Raw genomic sequence first — 18,353 nt, 5'->3', positions numbered from 1 at the left:
TGAGTAAGAACCGTTCATTGAATACCCGCTGTGTGCCCACCCTGTCCTCAGCACATGGGACATGGCAGTGAAAGACATGAGCCTCCAGCCGTTGTGGGGCTGCAGGAAAACAGGCGACAAAAAGTAATGATTCTAAGTCAAATATGTAACATATTCAAAGGGGAGAAATGCTGTAGGAAAAGATAGTGTGCTCGCTTGGCAGCAGCAACACTAAAAATAGCCCTGACTGGATAGCTCAGCTGGTTAGAGCAGCGTCCCAATACACAGAGGTTGCAGGTTCGATCCCCGGTTGGGGCACACACAGGAACAGGTCGATGTTTCTTTCTTTTTTTTTTTAGAGTGAGAAAAGAAGCGAGAGAGGGAAGCATCAACTTGTGGTTGCTCCACTTTAGTTGTGCATTGATTGCTCCTAATACGTGCCTGATGGGGGAGGAGCTGAAACTGAGCCAGAGGCCCTTTGCTCAAGCCAGTGACCTTGGGCTTCAAACCAGCAACCATTGGGCTCAAGCTGGCGACCTTGCGATCATGTTGATGATCTTACACACACTCAAGCCAGCAACCTTGCACTCAAACTGGCACGCCCTTTCTCAAGCCATTGAGCACACGCTCAAGCCAGTGACCTTGGGGTTTCGAACCTGGGACCTCAGCGTCCTGGGTCAGTGCTCTGTCCATTGTGTCACCTCCTGGTCAGTCCTGATCAATGTTTCTCTCTCTCTTTCTCTAAAATCAATTTTAAAATAATTAAAGAGAGAGAGCAGAGTCAGGGGTTGGGGAGCGAGGTCAGGGTTTACACCTTAAGTCAGCTGTTCTCAAACAGTGGCCATTCTGCCCCCAGGGACACTAGGCAATGTCTGGAGACATTTTTGATTGTCACACTGAGAGGGGGCTGGTGCTAATGACCTATGGTGTGCAAAGGCCAGGATGCTGCTGATACTGCTAAATGTCCCAGGGTGTGCAGGACAGACCCTGTGACAGAGACTCTACCACAGGGCCTACAGAAGGCAATAGCGAAGGGGAGGACTCTTGGGCTTATGTAGTCTGGAACACCACAAGTTCGTGGGTGACTGTTGCCTGCAGGAACAGACAGGAACGTCCTGTCCTTGGGAGCCCTGGTGTTAATAATTCTGTAACTGGGGGAGGAATAAACCTGGATTCAACCTTGAGGGAACTGTGTGGCCCTAGGCAAGGACCAGGTGGGAATCCTCTAAGGATGTTCCCTTTGATTAACTGTCAATGACAATCCTGAATTCTAGGCCTCCCAGTGAAATGAAGCAGGAGCCGAAGGTGATGGTTCCCAGCCGGCAGATAATGTCCCCCAGGGGACACTTAGCAATGTCTGGACACAGGTTTGGTTGTCAAGACTTGGGAAAGAAGGTACTACCGGCATCTAGTGGGTGCTGCTCAACATATTACAATGCACACAACAGCCCCCACGTGCCGACTGTGCTGACGGAGGCCCAGGAACCCTGCCTGACTCCCTTACCTAACTCGGAAGCCAAGAGCAGGTGCTTCTGTCAGCTCAGGGGCTATAACAAATAACAAACTGGGGGGCTTAAACAACATGAATGTATTTTCTTATATTTCTGGAGGCTGAAAGTCCAAGATCAAGGTGCTGCCAGGGTTGGTTTCTCCCAAGGCCTCTCTCAGCCAACCACAGACGGCCAGCGCCCTTACTGCGTCCTCACATGGCCTTTCCTCGGCACATGCACAGCCTTGGTGTCTCTCCCCCTTTTATAGGACACCAGTCCTATTGGAGTGAAGACCACCCTTATGACCTTATGTAACTTTAATTACCTCCTTAAAGGCCCCATCTCCAAATACATTCACATTGGGACTTAGGGCTTCGACATGGTTTTGGGGAGACACAGTTCTGTTCATAACAGCAGGTGTCTTCTTTTTCTCTACTAGAAACAGGACATATCTACACTGTAAGAAGAGAATGACTTTTAACAGGGAGTCATAAAGAAGAGTGTCATATTCTCTTCTTTCTATTCCTCTGTGCCCGAGGTCAGAGATCCTGGACACCTCACTTAGCTAGACTGGACAGGAGATACAGTTATGAATTCCAACTGCTTCCCATGAGGAAAGAAACACTGTCATAGGTTGGTGCCCAAGGCTCTCCCACAATAGCCTTGACCTCCTAACTGCTGCAGGGCCACAGATTAGCCCCACCTACAGCTGAGCCCCCAATAGCCACAGCCCATTGCATCACCCGAGGTGAAAAAGAAAGACCAGATAATTGAGGGTGCCCTCTAGTGGGTGATATAGGAAACGAGTGACAATAAGTACAGAGAAAAAAAAGGCGTAGAAGGTGATGGGGGGTTGTTTTAAGTAGGGAGTGCAGCTAGAAAGCTTCTCTGATAAAAGGTTTGAGCAGGTTCCTGAAGGAGGAAGGGAATCCCATAGATATTTGTAGAAAGGATGATCCTGACAGTGGTAACAGCCCATGCAAAGGCCCTGAAGGAGAATGCCTGGTGTGTTTGAGGAACAGTGAGAAGGTCACTGTTGTTGGAACAGAGTGAGTGAAGTGGGGAAGTAAAGGGGACAAAGGCAGATAGTGCAGGACCCTGTGAACGTGGGCAATCACATTGGATGAAATAGAACCCTGAGGACTGCTCTGAACAGAGCACCCACCTGACTCAGGTGCTCATAGCTGCCCTCTGGTGGCTGTGGGAGGGACAGGAAGGGCTAGGCAGAGGCGACTGCTCTGGTCTAGACAGTTCAGCTTCCTATCATCACCTCAGTATCCTCTGAGCTTAACCTACAAAAAGGCTCTCCTGAAGGATTTTTCCCAAAATAAAGACACCTGTCTCCAGAGTCATGTGGGCAAAGATGAGTGAAAGTCCTGCAGGTGTCTGTGCTTTGACCCACATCTACTGAGGAGACGCTGGGTGGTGCCGGAGGCGGCTCTAGGCTGGACCTGAGAGAAGGAAGAGTGGGGAAGGCTGGGAGAGAGGCCTGCAGGGAGGGGAAGCACAGTGGGATGTCGGGGCTGCCCGCCAGGGCAGCTGTTCAGCCTGTGTGCCCCAGTAGATGGTTGTTTGAACACTGAAATACTCTTCTAATGGCTGGTAGCCAGCCCCTGCCCTTCTCCTAGATCTCCTAGACCTTCCCCCACAATATAGCAACTACAAAGTTAATATTTGGCCCAGAGGGGGCCTTGGGACCCTTATATAGCTCTGTTATAAATGTCCCTTTTATACCTGCTGGTGTTTGGAGCACGCCCCTGTGCCCAACAGTGGGGGCTCTGAAAGAGAAGTAGGAGTGAAGGCAAGGCTGGTGTATTAGTCGGGCTGGATGAGAATATGCTGCCATAGCAAACAGCCCCACGGTCTCACAGCAACCAAGGTTCACTTCTCACTCCCATCAGTGTGTCCTTTCTAGGTTAGCAAGGGGGCTCTGTTCATCAGAGGGGGCTAGGCCTGAGAGAGCCACTGTCCCTATGTCACCAGCTATCATGACAGAACAAAAAGAACCCAGGAGGGTCATTCAGTGGCCATTAAATGCCCAAAGAGACACCTCACTCCGATCACATCTCACTGGCAAAACTCATCATATGGCCCCAGCCAACCACAGGGTCCAGTACGGGTCACACTACCATGTACTCAGGCAGGAATCACTGGGACCAGGGATCAACAATGCCCAAAGGTCACATCAACGGAAGCGAAGACTTGGTTGAGGGAAAAACCTCCACCAGAACTGCCCCGTGGCATGCTAGCCTCCCTGGAGCTTCCTCCAGACCTCACCCCAACTGATGGCCTGCTGTGGTCACAGTCCTATGGAGACACTGTTTTAAGGCTGCACACACATTAACTACTTTTAGACAGAGAAGAAGGAAAAGAGAGAGAAACATCGATTTGTTGTTTAACTTATTTATGCATTCATTGGTTGATTTTTTTATGTACCCTGACCAGGGATCAAACCCACAAACTTAGTGTATCGGGATGATGCTCTATCTTACTGAGCTACCTTGCCAGGGCCACATTAATTACTTTAAACATCAAACAATTCAATGAGGCAGGTATAATTGCTGTCATCCCCACCTTGCAAACGGGGAGAATGAGGCACAGACCAATACCTAAGTCGTGCAGTTGGGAATTGGGTTTTGACCTGGGCTATCCAGCCCCTCCCAATGCTGAACTGTGCCCCACTCAGCTGCTCTACAGCCCTGTCCCTGTTGAGGACCAGAGGGAGCCCCCAAGGTCATTTCTTCTCTGGGCCAGCCCCACTGGGCACTCTGGGACCTGTGGGAACCAGGACTCCAGAGCACTGGGTAGGCAGCAGCTGCTGGCTTGCTAGCTGTTCTAGAGGCCAGCAGGCGCCCAGGCAAACAATCAGGGCCTCTCTGTGCCCACATTACAGGAGGGGCCGACAAACAGCAGATGGATGCCGAACTACGGAAAGAGATGATGGCCATCTGGCCCAACCTGTCCCAGAAAACACTGGACCTGCTGGTCACCCCTCATAAGTGTAAGAACCCAGACTGGCCTGGCCCTGGGCCCCAACCTGCTAGAACAGAGGGGGAGGGAAAGAAGAGGCACCGGGCCAGGGGATACATACAGGGGCCCCAGCCACAGTGAACTTGCTCTGTGCCCCCAGCCACGGACCTGACAGTGGGGAAGATCTATGCGGCCATGATGATCATGGAGTACTACCGGCAAAGCAAAGCCAAGAAGCTGCAGGCCATGCGTGAGGAGCAGGTATGGCCCAGGACCCTCCAATGATCTTCCCTCTGGGGTTACCCAGGCTGAGAGACTGTAGCTTCCTTGTCACCATGAGGACCACCTGGAACACTGGGACGTGGCCAAGCCCCAGGACAGGTCATTGCAAAGTAAGGTTGTGCCCAGGAGACATAACCTGGATTAATTCACCTGCTCCATCAACATTTACAGGGTGCCTACTGTGTGTCAGGTGTTGTTCTTAGAACAAGAGTCAAAGTTCTCCCCATGGCCCCCAAGGCCTTGCATAATCACCTTGTCTCCTCCCACTGCCCCTCTTGCTTGCTCTATTCTGCTTCAAGACCTTGCTGTTCCCCAAATTCAAACTCATAGTCCTTCCTCAGGGCCTTTGCACTGGCTATTCCCTCTGCCTGGGGATGCAGCTGTCAGCAAAGCAGACCAAAAGCCCAGTTGGGGAAATGCGTACCAACAATGACAAGCGTCTAACGGGAGGACCCTGGAAGGAGTGCCTGGGGGAGGGGTGCAGCCTGAAATGGGAGTCAGAAGAGACCTCCCTGAGGAAGTAACTTTCCTGGTGGTTTCTTTTTCTTTTTAGAGATAGAGACAGGAAGGGAGGGAGATGAGAAACATCAACTTGTAGTTGTGTCATTTTAGTTGTCATTGATTCTCATGTGCCTTGACAGGGGTGGGCTCAAGCTGAGCAAATGGCCCCTTGCTCAAGCCAGCAACCTTGGGCTCATTCCAGTGACCTGTGGGCTCAAGTCAACATGATCCCACGCTCAAGCCAGTGATCCTGTGCTCAAGCCGGCAGCCTCAGGTTCTTGAACCTGGGATCTGTGTGTCCCATGATGCTCTGTCAATTGTGCCACCACCAGTTAGGCATGAGTAGGTGACTACAGAGCAAAGGCTTGAAGGAAAAGGAAAGAAGGTGAGCCAAGCAGATATCTGGAGGAAGGCAGAGGGAATAGCCAGTGCAAAGGCCCTGAGGAAGGACTATGAGTTTGAGTTTGGGGAACAGCAAGGTCTTGTAGCAGAATAGAGCAAGCAAGAGGGGCAGTGGGAGGAGACAAGGTGATTATGGCCTTGGGGGCCATGGAGAGAACTTTGACTCTTGTTCTAAGGAGCTCCTCAGTAGAGAAAAGTGACCTCAAGCAGGTTTTGATGCGCGCCCTCTGGTGGCCAAAAAGAGTAAGGGCTAGAGCCGGGAGACCAGAAAGGATGATGCTGCACTGGTTCCAGTGGGAGATTATGGGGCTGGACCTGGGTGGGGACCATGGACGCAGTTCTGGATGGATTTAGAAAAAAAGAGGCTAGTGGGCTGACTGAGCGATCATACCTGAGTATGTGTCCCCTCCACAGCTCCCCCACCTGTCCTTATCCCACACACACAGACGGTCTGCACACACGCTGCTCTCTTCCTCCCCAGAACCGAACACCTCTCATGTTCCAGCGCATGGAGCCCCCGTCACCAACGCAGGAGGGGGGGCCCGGCCAAAATGCCCTCCCCTCCACCCAGCTGGACCCAGGAGGAGGCCTGTGAGTGTCACTCGGGATAGGAGGAAGGATTGGAAGGACAGGGAGTGCCAGTCCTAGATACAGAAGGCCCTGGAATGCCCACTGCCACTATGGCCTGTGTCTCACATGCAGGATGGCTCATGAAAGTGGCATCAAGGAGAGCCCTTCCTGGGTGACCCAGCGAGCCCAGGAGATGTTCCAGAAGACGGGCCCATGGAGCCCAGAGCGGGGGCCCCCCACCGACATGCCCAACAGCCAGCCCAATTCTCAGGTGCCTGTCCTCCCCCTGGGCCTCCCTTGCCCACCTGCAGCTCCACACACATCAAGCTGCCCCTGGGGTCCATGTGTCCAGCCCCGGGGCTCACCCAACCATGCCATATGCCCTGCAGTCTGTAGAGATGCGAGAAATGGGCCGAGATGGCTACTCAGACAGTGAGCGCTACCTCCCCATGGAAGGCCAGGCCCGGGCTGCCTCCATGCCCCGCCTCCCTGCAGAGAACCAGGTGAGCGCTTTCACCCACCCCCCTGGGGTGGACTCGGGCCCCAGAGGCCCTGCCTCCCGAAGCCCAGGACCTATCCTTTCTCCTCTGGGACCCAGGTCTGGGTGGGATCTCCTGTACCCTCACCTGGAGCGAGCAGGACCTACCTACCTGGCATGCCCAGGGCAACTAAGGCCCTTGTCCTCTTAGCTCCTCCCAGTGGGGGCTGAGAAGAAGGTGCTCTCCGGGAGCAGGGGGCAGTAGCCACTGCCAGGTTTGCCTCTTCCCTGTTTAGGGGTGCTGAGGCAGGAGGATGTGGAGGACACATGTGGGGGCGTGGGAGGTGATTTGTAAGACTGCAATCAAGAATACAAGCACACATGTACACAGGCATACACACGCACACATACACATATGTGTGTTCTCACACACATGCACAAATTGGTCTGCTTTCAAAACCTGGCAGGTCCTGGCAGACCTGATGGCAGAGTCTGGGGAGGGCCTAGGACAGCTGGGGTTTGTCCTGTCTGGTCTCTGTGGGGGCTGCTGGGGAGGGACAGGGGCGTGTGCCTGATGTGTGTCTGTGTGTGGCTGCTTTACCCAGCTGCAGGGCCCTGGGAAGGAGGTGGGTGTGCCCATCCCACTGCCCCAGGCCCGTGGAGAGGGAAGCCAGAAGCATGGCTGGCTGCCCACCTGGCCCAAGGGGCCGGGCAGCATATCTGACTGCAGAGGGCTGCCTGTGTGCTGTGCCAAACCATCTGCACGGGACGGAAGGCTGCGGGGCCTGGCTGGGCCGGGTGGTCGGGCCTGACCTCTGGCTGCTGGAAACCTGGGTGGGAGGCACCCAGCCTGCATGTAGCTGCCCAGCACCATCCTGCCAGCCACTGCCCCCCAGGACTTAGCTGCTGGGCCCCAAGAGAGGGTTGGTACAAACCCAGCTGATAGCTATCTCCCCAACCGCTGTACCCCATCCAAGCTTTGAGTGTCAGCTGGAGCCAAGGCTGCAGGTATTGCATGAGGCAGAGCCCTGGGCCAGGGGCCTATCGCCACACCTTCCCATCTGTCTGTCTCGTGCCTCTGCCATCTGTCTGTCTGTGGTGTCTCCTGTCTGTTCCCTCTGTGACCCCGAGAGGACTGCCGGCCAGGCCAGGGGTCACCACTTGCCAAGTATTTTAACTTGCCTTTTCCTCCCTCCATTCTCCCCCTCACTCCTCAGGTCTATGTTAACACCTCTCACTCCCTCTCTTGGCTTTTATATTTATTTTCTTCTTTCTGTTTTTTCTGTGTGCACCATCCCGTGGGGCTGTGACAGAGGAGAAGGGGCCGGCCACGTGGGAATAACCTCAGTGTATGTACCGCCTGCCACCCAGCTGGGCTCTGGCCCCCTCTTCCCATCCACCCCCCCCTCGGGGGCGTCCTGTCATCTCTGCTGTCCCAGACTCCACCCTTTCTTTGCAGAAAACACCAGTGGAGCCCTATCCTCATGTGTGTTGTTCTCTGTGTGCCCTACCTGTGCCCTGGGTGGGGGTTAACACTACTCTACCCCACTTCCCCTCCACCTTCTCCACCTCTTTCTCTTCAGAGCCTCACTCCAGGGGGTCCATTATTCCAAGAATCCTGAACTATGCACCCCAAAACTTGGCCCACTCTATCTCACTTCCCTGACCACCCCTGACCCTCTGGTCTTGCAGCCCTGTGTCCTTTAAAACTCCTGCCTTGGACAGTGCCACCAGTCACTCAGCTGAGCTGAGCCCTAGGTCTTGTCCACCCTGTCCTCCTCTCTTCTCCCAGCTGCAGAGAACCACAGGCCCCCTCCCTCCAGGCTTTGACCCCAGAAGGTGCGGCACACACAGGCTCCCAGGCCACAGGCCGAGAATGAGAGGGCAGGTCTCCCAGGACCTTGAGTGCCAGGGCAGCCCTCAGGTGGGCAGGAAGACCCAGGCCTTGCTGGCCAAAAAGGACAGTGAGCTTGGGTGCTGGGCACTTGGTCCTCAGCCTATAGGCCGGAAGCTCCTCACCCTCCAGGAAAGCAGGCAGGGGGGGCACAGGGCTTGCTGCCCAGGGCCTGGGTCCCCAGGTTTGCACTCTGGATGAGCAAAGCTCTTCTCTTCAGCCAGGCCCCATGTCTGTGGCTGGATACTCAGGACCTAGAGGTGCCCCTGGGGATGGTCCTGAGAAGGAGCAGGGATGGATCAGACAGAGCCTCCCAGCCAGAAACCAGGAAGGGCCTGGGAGGGGACAGAGACATCCCCGGGCCCTGGTTGATCAGGAGCCAAGCACCCCCTCTCCTGGACCTGGATGGTCACACTTCGTCACTGATGGCTGACGGGGCAGGACAGATCAGAACAACTTGCTGTCAGCCGCTAACTCCAGCGTGCTGACCTGTCCTCCCCAGATCATCTCCGATGCCAGCCCCATGAAGCGCTCAGCCTCTGTGCTGGGCCCCAAGGCCCGGCGCCTGGACGACTACTCTCTGGAGAGGGTGCCTCCTGAACAGAACCAGCGGCACCACCAGCGGCGCCGTGACCGTGGCCACCGAGCCTCCGAGCGCTCCCTGGGCCGCTACACAGATGTGGACACAGGTGGGCCACTCCACATAGGCTATACCGGGGGACACAGAAGGGAAGAGGGGAAGAGAAGGCAGATGAGGATAGACACAAAGAGAGAAGAGAAGGCCTACATGGGACAGAGCTGGGCCAAGGATCCTGGGAACCAGACGCCCTTGGTCCAGAGAAGACACTTCTCTCTGCAACCCACAGACCCCCTTGGTGGCCTCCTGTGTGCATGTCCTACCCCACCTCATAGCCTTCTATCCTCTGCTCAGGCTTGGGGACAGACCTGAGCATGACCACCCAATCGGGGGACCTGCCATCAAAGGAGCGGGACCAAGAGCGGGGCCGGCCCAAGGACAGAAAGCACCGACAGCACCATCACCACCACCACCACCACCACCACCACCCCCTACCCCCCGACAAGGAGCGCTATGCCCAGGACTGGCCTGACCACCGGGCCCAGGCCCGGGACCAGCGCTGGTCTCGCTCACCTAGTGAGGGCCCCGAGCACATGACACACCGGCAGGTGGGTGTGGCAGGAACTGTCTTCAGGCTCACCCATGGGGGACCAGGGAGGGGGGTCTCTCACATCCCACAGCCACTCTGTATAGGGTCCTCACTCCCCACTTTGACCTCTGACCTTGCCCACCATTGGGCTCCTTCCCAAGCTAAGAGGGGCCTGGGCAAGGTCGGACACTGCCTCCTGCCACTCTGCCCCCCAGCCCTCTGCCCACCTGCTGCCCCCTCCCTGCCTGCAGCTGCTTCCTCTTTGGTTGTGGATCACTTTGAGTTCTGGCCAGCCTGGTCCTTATGGCTCATGCGGTGCTGGCTACCCACTGCCTTTTGCTTTCCTTTAACCCGGCTTCCGTTTTTGTTCCGATTATGATTTCTGTCCTCTGGACGCCTGTGAGTAATTTTTTAAACTTCTGCTATTTTAACCCCGAAACTTACAAAACTCCATTTCTCATTTCTCTTTTCACTTTGTTGTGTTGGTTTTTGACTTCCTCTGCCCTCTTTGTCTCTCTCCCTCCTCCCCCTCCCCTTTCTCCTCCTCCTCTTCCTCCTCCTCCTTTTTGTGGCTGTTGCTTTTTTCCTTTTTTTCCATTCAAATGTCCTGTGTCCCCCCCATCCCCTCCCCCTTCCGCCCCTCTCCTGTCCTCTGGTTTTCCTTTGCCCTCTCCCTCCCTGTGTCTCCTCCTGTCTCCTTCTGGTTGGTTTTGTTGTATCTTTTTTTTTGATTTCCTTTGTTTCAATTTTCGTGTAGGGCAGTAGTTCCGTAAGTGGAAGCCCAGCCCCCTCAACATCTGGTACCAGCACTCCGCGGCGGGGCCGCCGCCAACTCCCCCAGACCCCCTCCACTCCCCGGCCACACGTGTCCTATTCCCCTGTGATCCGCAAGGCCGGCGGCTCCGGGCCCCCGCAGCAGCAGCAGCAGCAGCAGCAGCAGCAGCCGCCGGTGGCGCGGCCTGGCCGGGTGGCCCCCAGCGGCACGCGGAGGTACCCGGGCCCCGCAGCCGAGCCTCTGGCGGGAGAGCGGCCGCAGGGGGGACACAGCAGCAGCCGCTCACCCGCAGTGGAGCGGCGGGGCCCGGCCCGGAGTGAGTCTCCCAGAGCATGTCGCCACGGCGGGACGCGGTGGCCGGCGTCGGTTACACACGCCTCCGAGTGGTCCCCGGGCCCCCGGCACCATGGTTACTACCGGGGTTCCGACTACGACGAGGCCGATGGCCCGGGCGGCGATGGGGACGAAGGGCCCTATGACGCGCCGCCCCCCGCGCGACACTCATGCTCGCCCAGGACTTCCCGGGCCGCGGGCCCGACCTGCGCGTCGCCTTCTCGGCATGGCCGGCGACTCCCCAACGGCTACTACCCGGCCCACGGACCGGCCAGGCCCCGGGGGCCAGGCTCCCGGAAAGGCCTGCACGAAGCCTACAGCGAGACAGACGACGACGACTGGTGCTAAGCCCGGGCGAGGTGGCACCCGCGCCCGCCCGGCCCCCTCCCCCCCACGCACCCCACGCACACACCCCACGGGGAGGAGCCGCGGCCCGGCCGCGAGGCCACCTCGCTGCCACCTGCCCAGCACACAGGGGAGGCCGGGGAGAGGACCTGCCGGGCGCCCCCGGAACCTGGAGGGAGTCCCCAGGGCCGGACACACCAGGGTGTCCCACAAAGACCCTCAGCACCCCCCCAGCCCCCACGACGGGGGCCCTCGGAGGACACACAGCCAAGGGATTCGAATTAACTCAGCCATTTTTGGAGAACCTTGGGGAAAATGGAAATTTAAAACAAAAACATTTTTAAAAGAAAAAACGGGGAGAAAAAAATCGCTTCTATTGATGAGTTTTATCATCTCAGTTGAATCTTTCCTTCCCCTGGTGAACGCGAGCTGGTGGCCCGTGTGTGGCAGAGAAAAGGAAACCCAGCGTCCCACACAGACCTCCACCTGACACGCTCATGCCCCCCACACACGTTCCCGGACACACACAGGAGTGCTTGCTGGTTATACCAAACCCTACTATTACTGCCTGCAGAAATCGATTTAAAAAAAATAAACAATTTTTAAAAGGACAAAAAAATTAATGATTGAGAGAGGAAGCATTTTTTTCTGACATTTGGGTCCTGCTTGAAATAACAAAAGAAAAAAGAACACCACCACCAATTTCCTTTGCTTCTTTTTTGCCTTTTTCCTACCTTGTTTGAAAACTGTGGGCTTGGGACTGTGAATTATTGCATGACATTCAAAAAGAAAAAAATAAAAATAAAAAAGGTTGAATCAAAGGGCTCATGGACTGGAGTGGTCTTTATCCTTTACAAAGTGTTTCTCTGGGGTTTTTTTTTTTGGGGGGGAGACCATGTAAGGAGGTGCTTTGAAAGTCGCTAAGAATGAAAAAGCTGGAACTCTCCAATGTCAGGCTCTCTGCCGTGTCTGGGTGTTGTTCCAGACCAAGCAGAGAAAAAGGCTGAGAACTCCACCCCTCAGGGCTTGGTGGCCAGAGCTCCAGGGATTCTAGCTGCCTTTGCAGGCCCAGGAAAGCCAAGGTCAAAGATGCTAACCAGGTCCTTGCCAGCTGTCCAATAAGAAACTAGAGAGGAGGCCCTGGCCAGTTGGCTCAGTGGTAGAGCGTCGGCCTGGCGTGCATAAGTCCCTGGTTCAATTCCCGGCCAGGGCACACAGGAGAAGCGCCCATCTGCTTCTCCACCCCTCCCCCTCTCTTTCCTCTCTGTCTCTCTCTTCCCCTCCCATAGCCAGGGCTCCATTGGAGCAAAGGGTGCTGAGGATGGCTCTGTGGCCTCTGCCTCAGGCACTAAAATGGCTCTGGATGCAGCTGAGCAATGCCCCAGATGGGCAGAGCATTGCTCCCTGGTGGGCATGCCGGGTGGATCCAGGTCGGGCGCATGCGGGAGTCTGTCTGACTGCCTCCCTGTTTCCAACTTCAGAAAAATACAAAAAAAAGAAAGAAACTAGAGAGGATTTTTGTTTTCCTTTTTTTTTTCTTTCAATGATCCTTTACATTCAAGAGAGGGTTTTAACTTCCTAACCAGCTTGACCAATCACAATTCCCCCCCCCCACAAGACTTTCAGACCAGCATTCTGCTCAAGATTAAGGCTGATCTCTGTCAAAGGTCCCCCTCAAGGTGCTGGGGCTGTTATGGAGGTGAGGGAGAAGGGGGTGAATGCAATTCTCTCCAAAGCCATCTGTCTGCCAAAGAATGAGGGCCACTGCTGGAGCCCACCTACATCCCAGGCTCCAGAAGTGAACCCTGTAGCCTAGTGCCAGGAGGCTGGACCCCAGGTCTCCACAGCCCACACCTCACCTTCAGGCCGGAATGAGTGTAAATTGACATAGGCTGGGGGGGGGGGAGTCAGGGGATGAAGAGGCAGAGGGGGACTTGGCTTACCCCCTGGTCTCATTTCCTGAGTCCCTGGCCTGAACCACATCACCTGGAAGTCTGAAGAAGAGCCAAGGAAAACATGCTCTGAGGGCCAGGGATACTGTGCAAATGCCCTGGACAGCTCCCTTCCTGGGGCGCAAAGGTCCAAGAGGCCCAGGCTCTATTTCAGACATGTTTTCAGGGCTTCAAGGAATTGCTACCCCTTACCTGCCATCCAAAGTCTCCAATTGTTACTTCTCTGATTCTCAAAGCCCTATCTGAGAAATAAGACCCTCTGTTACATCAGGGAGACAAAATTTTTCCCCTGACAAATGACAGATTAATAGGAAAAAAGACACACAACTTTTATTAATATTTACAGGAAAAGAAAGCCACAAAATAAGTAAAATTCAAAGAAGCAGTTTGACTCAGGGATTTGTATATCATTTTAACAAAGGAAAGGGGATTGGGGCCTCAAGGGAATGGAAATTGTGGAGAAATTACTAGGAAATAAGTGGGGGGAACTGAGGAAATGTAAAGGTGATTATAGTCAGGTCTGTTGATGCAGACTAATCTCAGTGCAGAATCTCCACCTCCAATGGTAAGAGTCACTCTCCTCTTCCTGGTACAGAAGGCAGGGACACCTTCACACGGGGAAATTCATGTCACCTTCTCAAAGGGAAATTTATTCCCTGTTTTTAGGCAGCAAAGGGGAGGTCAGAGAACTCCCTGCATCCATTGATTCTCAGTTGCCTTCAGCTCAGAATAACCCTATGCTGAAGCGTCATATTTGGGGAAGCGCAGCCTGATCCCCATCGGCTGCCATCAAAGGCTGTGCAGTTCATGGGTGAGTGAGAGTTCTGCTCCCTGGCTCTTGGGAGAGAGGTGTGTGCGTGCAAACAGAGCTCCCCAACAACTGGCCTCTGGGGGGACTCTGGGCAGCCCGGAGGTGAAGGCCTGATTTTACAGAAACAACCAGAAGTGGGAGTGTGGAGACAGGATACTCATTCAGGAGAGTGTTTGTCACAGTCATTTGAAAAAGCCTGACCAGCACAGCACAGCCAGTGTCTTACAATGATCGATGCTTAGAGTGATAACACATTTAAGTTGAAAAAGTTTACAAAATTAATGAAATAGTAGTGATATTGGTCTCCTAAGGCTGCCACAGCAAATGACCACAAGCTCAGTGGCTTAAAACAACAGAAATGTATTCTCTCACAATTCAGGAGGCAAGAAGTCTGAAATCCAAGTGTCTACTGGGCGCCAGAGCCACACAGAAGGCTCGGAAAGGAAATGTTCCCCCACGCCGCCTTTCTCCCAGTTTCTGGCGGCACCGGCATGGCTTGGCCTGTGGTTGCCTCACTTCAATCTCTGCCTCCGTCTTCACCCAACATAGTTTCTTGTGTCGCTGTGTGTCCTTTTCTGTATTTTATGAAGACAGTTTCACTGGATTTAGGATCCCTTCAATCCAGTATGATCTCATTTCCATCCTTACCTTAATTATATCTGCAAAGACCCTATTTCTAAATAGGTCCCTGGGGTTTTAGGGATTTTTTTCTTTCTTTCTTTCTTTCTTTTTTTTTTTTTTTGTATTTTTCTGAAGTTGGAAACGGGGAGGCAGTCAGACAGACTCCCGCATGCGCCCAACTGGCATCCACCTGGCATGCCCACCAGGGGGCGATGCTCTGCCCATCTGGGGTGTCGCTCTGCTGCAACCAGAGCCATTCTAGCACCTGAGGCAGAGGCCACAGAGCCATCCTCAGCGCCCGGGCCAACTTTGCTCCAATGGAGCCTTGGCTGCGGGAGGGGAAGAGAGAGACAGAGAGGAAGGAGAGGGGGAGGGGTGGAGAAGCAGATGGGCGCTTCTCCTGTGTGCCCTGGCCGGGAATCGAACCCAGGACTCCCGCAAGCCAGGCTGACACTCTACCACTAAGCCAACTGGCCAGGGCCCAGGTTTCTGTGGTTTTAATAAGAAATATCTTGGTCTTTGTCCCCAGTTCCTCACACAGAGCTCCTAAAACCCTGGAGATTGCCTGAGTCATAAGAGTGTCTTTTGTTATTCATAAGGAGTCCCTTTATTTTTATTTTATTTTTTATTGATTGATTTGAGAGAGACAGAGAGAGAGAGAAGAAAGAAGCATTTGTTTTTCCACTTAGTTGTGCATTCCTTGGTCGCTTCCCATATGTGCCCTGACTGGGAATCCAACCTGCAGCCTTGGTGTTTCTGGACAACACTCTAACCACCTGAGTTAACCTAACCCACCAAGGCCAGGAACCTTTAGTTTACACCTAAAATTATGCTAATAAGGTGACATAGGGTGGAGTCCCCCAGATAGCTTTAGGATAGGGAGTGGTCTCCAGAAAGATCACGTGATTAGAGGGTAGGAAATTTTGGGCCACCTTCAAATTCTGGGGACAAAACGCTGGAAATAGAGTTGGGTTAGAAAAACAAAAATGTACTTGACCAGGCAGTGGCATAGTGAATAGAGCATTGGCCTGGGATGCTGAGGACCCAGGTTCGAAACCCAAGGTCACCAGCTTGAGTGCGGGGTCTCCAGCTTAAACGTGGGATCATAGACATGACCCCATGGTTGCTAGCTTGAACCCAAAGGTCACTGGCTTGAAGCTCAAGGTCGCTGGATTGAGCAAAGGGTCACTGGCTTGGCTGGAACCACTCAGTCAAGGCACATCTGAGAAGCAATCAATGAACAACTAAGGTAACTCAACTATGAGTTGATGCTTCTCATCTCTCTCTCCCTTCCTCTCTGTCTCTCTGCCTCTCTCTCTCTCTCTTTCTCTCTCAAAAGTAAAAAGTGCTTTCCTGACTCTGTGAGCCTGACCGGCAAGTTTAGGGAAGGGGAAGTCTGGGAACCTTTGTTTATAGCCAGTGGTTCAGAACTACAAGTGCCCGGGACTTGGACCTGGTATCTGAAGTGGGGGTGGGGCTGAGACTTGAATCTGTGATGCTAACCCCAGGTAGATAGTGGCAGAACTGAATTGAACTGTAGGACACATAGTTGGTGTCAGAGAATTGGTTGGAATGGGGAGAAACAACCCACACATTTGGTCTCAGAAAAATCCCAGCCTGGCCTATGGTGGCACAGTGGATAAAGCGTAGATCTGGAGTGCTAAGGTCATGGGTTCAAAATTCTGGGCTTTCCTAGGTCAAGGCACATATGAGAAGCAACTACTACAAATAGATGTTTCCCACTCCTACTCCTTTCTCTCTCTCTCCCTCTTCTCTCTAAAATCAATAAATAAAAACTTTAAAAAGAAAAGCAAAATTCTAGTTCCATTCTGAGGTTCTAGATGGACATGAATTTGGGGGGGACACAATTCAACCCACAACAGCAATAAAGTAGATATGAAAAAAATGAGATGCTGCTGCTGTCATGAATGACCAAAATATGGGACACAGCCAGACAAGAAAGCATTTGACCCTGGCTTTGGCACCTACTCTGTGTCCTACAGGAGTTGACTTCACCCTAAGCCTATGTCTAATAGACACAATTACCATGATGAGGACTTGCCTATTAACTTGCCAATGCTGCCCAATGCTATAGACCAAAAGCGTATGCCTTCTCAAAATTCAATGTTGAAATCCTAACTCCCAACAGTGATGGTATTAGGAGGCAGTCCCTTTGGGAGGTGTCTAGGTCATGGTGGACCCCCCCATAAGTGAGATTAGTGCAGTTAAACAAAAAATTTTAACTTCCACAGAGGAAACTCTGTTTGTTTTTTTAAAGAAAGAGAGCCTGACCTGTGGTGGAACAGCAGGTAAAGTGTCAACTTGGAATGCTGAGGTCACCAGTTTGAAACCCCAGGCTCTCACATATGAGAGTTGATGCTTCCTGCTCCTCCCCCCTTCTCTCTCTCTAAAATGAATAAGTAAAATCTAAAAAATAAATAAAGAGAAAGAGAGAGGGAAAGAGAAAAAGAGAGGGGGGAGGAAGGGAGGAAGGGAGGGAGGGAGGGAGGGAGGGAAGGAGGGAGGGAAGGAGAAGCATCAACTCAGTGTTCCACTTAGTTGTGCCACTAATTGCTTCTTTTTTCTTTTTAGCAAGAGACAGATAGAGAGGGACAGACAGGGAGAGAGATGAGAAGCATCGATTTATAGTTGTGGCATCTTAGTTGTTCATCAATTGCTTTCTCACATGTGCCTTGACTAAGGGGCTCCAGCTGAGCCAGTGACCCCTTGCTCAAACCAGCGACCTTGGGGTCATGTCTATGATCCCACACTCAAGCTGGTGACTCCAGGGTTTTGAACCTGGGTCCTCAGTGTCCCAGGCCAACATTCTATCCACTGTGCCACTGCCTAGTCAGGCTAATTGCTTCTCATATGTGCCCTGACCAGGGCTGGAACTGATGACCATGGGGTCAAGCCAGCAACCTCAGAGCTTCCAGGATGATGCTCTATCCACTGCGCCACTGACCAGAGCCCATTTTAATTATTTTATTGATTGATTTTAGAAACAGGAAAGGACAGAGAGAAACATTGATTTGTTGTTCCACTTATTTATGCATTCATTGTTTGATTTGTGTATGTGCCCTGACTGCAGATCGATCAAATAAGCAATCTTGGGGTATTAGGACCATGCTCAAACCATCTGAGCTACCCGACCAGGGATGAAAGTTGTTTTAAGCCTGACCTGTGGCGGCACAATGGATAAAGCTTTGACCTGGAACACTGAGATCGCCGGTTCAAAACCCTGGGCTTGCCTCTCTCTCCCCCCCCCCCCACCTAAAATGAATAAGAAAGGAAAGAAAGAAGGAAGGAAGGAAGGAAGGAAGGAAGGAAGGAAGGAAGGAAGGAAGGAAGGAAGGAAGGAAGGAAGGAAAGAGAGAGAGAGAGAGAGAGAGAGAAAGAAAGAAAGAAAGAAAGAAAGAAAGAAAGAAAGAAAGAAAGAAAGAAAGAAAGAAAGAAAGAAAAAGAAATTTGTAATGCTGGTGGCCAAGGCCAGTCAGGTTCCCATCGGATTTGGGCAGAGATAGTAGAGAAACTTCAGAGCCAGAAAGCGTTGGGCCATACCCATTTATTGGAAGCTCACAAGGACAGGCAAGCAAATAAACAACAAAAGGGAAAGAACTAATAAACAAAGGAAAATCTGCTATTTGCAGTACGGGCAAGGGAGCAAGGAAAACCACACCTCACCGTGGTAGGAGAGTGATCTGGGAGAATTGCGCCCAGGGGAAGCCTCATCTAGGCTATGCACACGTGCCTCTGCCATGTGCTCACGCACTAATCAAGCAAA

The 18,353-nt window shown here is 53.0% G+C and overlaps 1 protein-coding gene across 1 annotated transcript in view; it reads left to right on the top strand.

The window, feature by feature from the left end:
* Positions 1-11,316, top strand: part of CACNA1A (calcium voltage-gated channel subunit alpha1 A) — a 356,581-nt gene extending 345,265 nt beyond the window's left edge. The window contains exons 41-49 of the mRNA XM_066272007.1: positions 4,363-4,470; positions 4,600-4,700; positions 6,106-6,215; positions 6,327-6,465; positions 6,584-6,697; positions 7,986-8,021; positions 9,069-9,255; positions 9,498-9,751; positions 10,490-11,316. Of these exons, the coding sequence (XP_066128104.1) occupies positions 4,363-4,470; positions 4,600-4,700; positions 6,106-6,215; positions 6,327-6,465; positions 6,584-6,697; positions 7,986-8,021; positions 9,069-9,255; positions 9,498-9,751; positions 10,490-11,188 (1,748 nt within the window). The 3' untranslated portion in view covers positions 11,189-11,316. The remainder of the gene's footprint in view (positions 1-4,362; positions 4,471-4,599; positions 4,701-6,105; positions 6,216-6,326; positions 6,466-6,583; positions 6,698-7,985; positions 8,022-9,068; positions 9,256-9,497; positions 9,752-10,489) is intronic.
* The last annotated feature ends 7,037 nt before the right edge of the window (positions 11,317-18,353 follow it).

This window comes from Saccopteryx bilineata, chromosome 1 (assembly GCF_036850765.1).
Source record: "Saccopteryx bilineata isolate mSacBil1 chromosome 1, mSacBil1_pri_phased_curated, whole genome shotgun sequence".
Lineage (NCBI taxonomy): Eukaryota > Metazoa > Chordata > Mammalia > Chiroptera > Emballonuridae > Saccopteryx > Saccopteryx bilineata.
The sequence above is the reverse complement of the archived record's forward strand: the minus strand, read 5'-3'. Positions and strand labels throughout refer to the sequence as shown.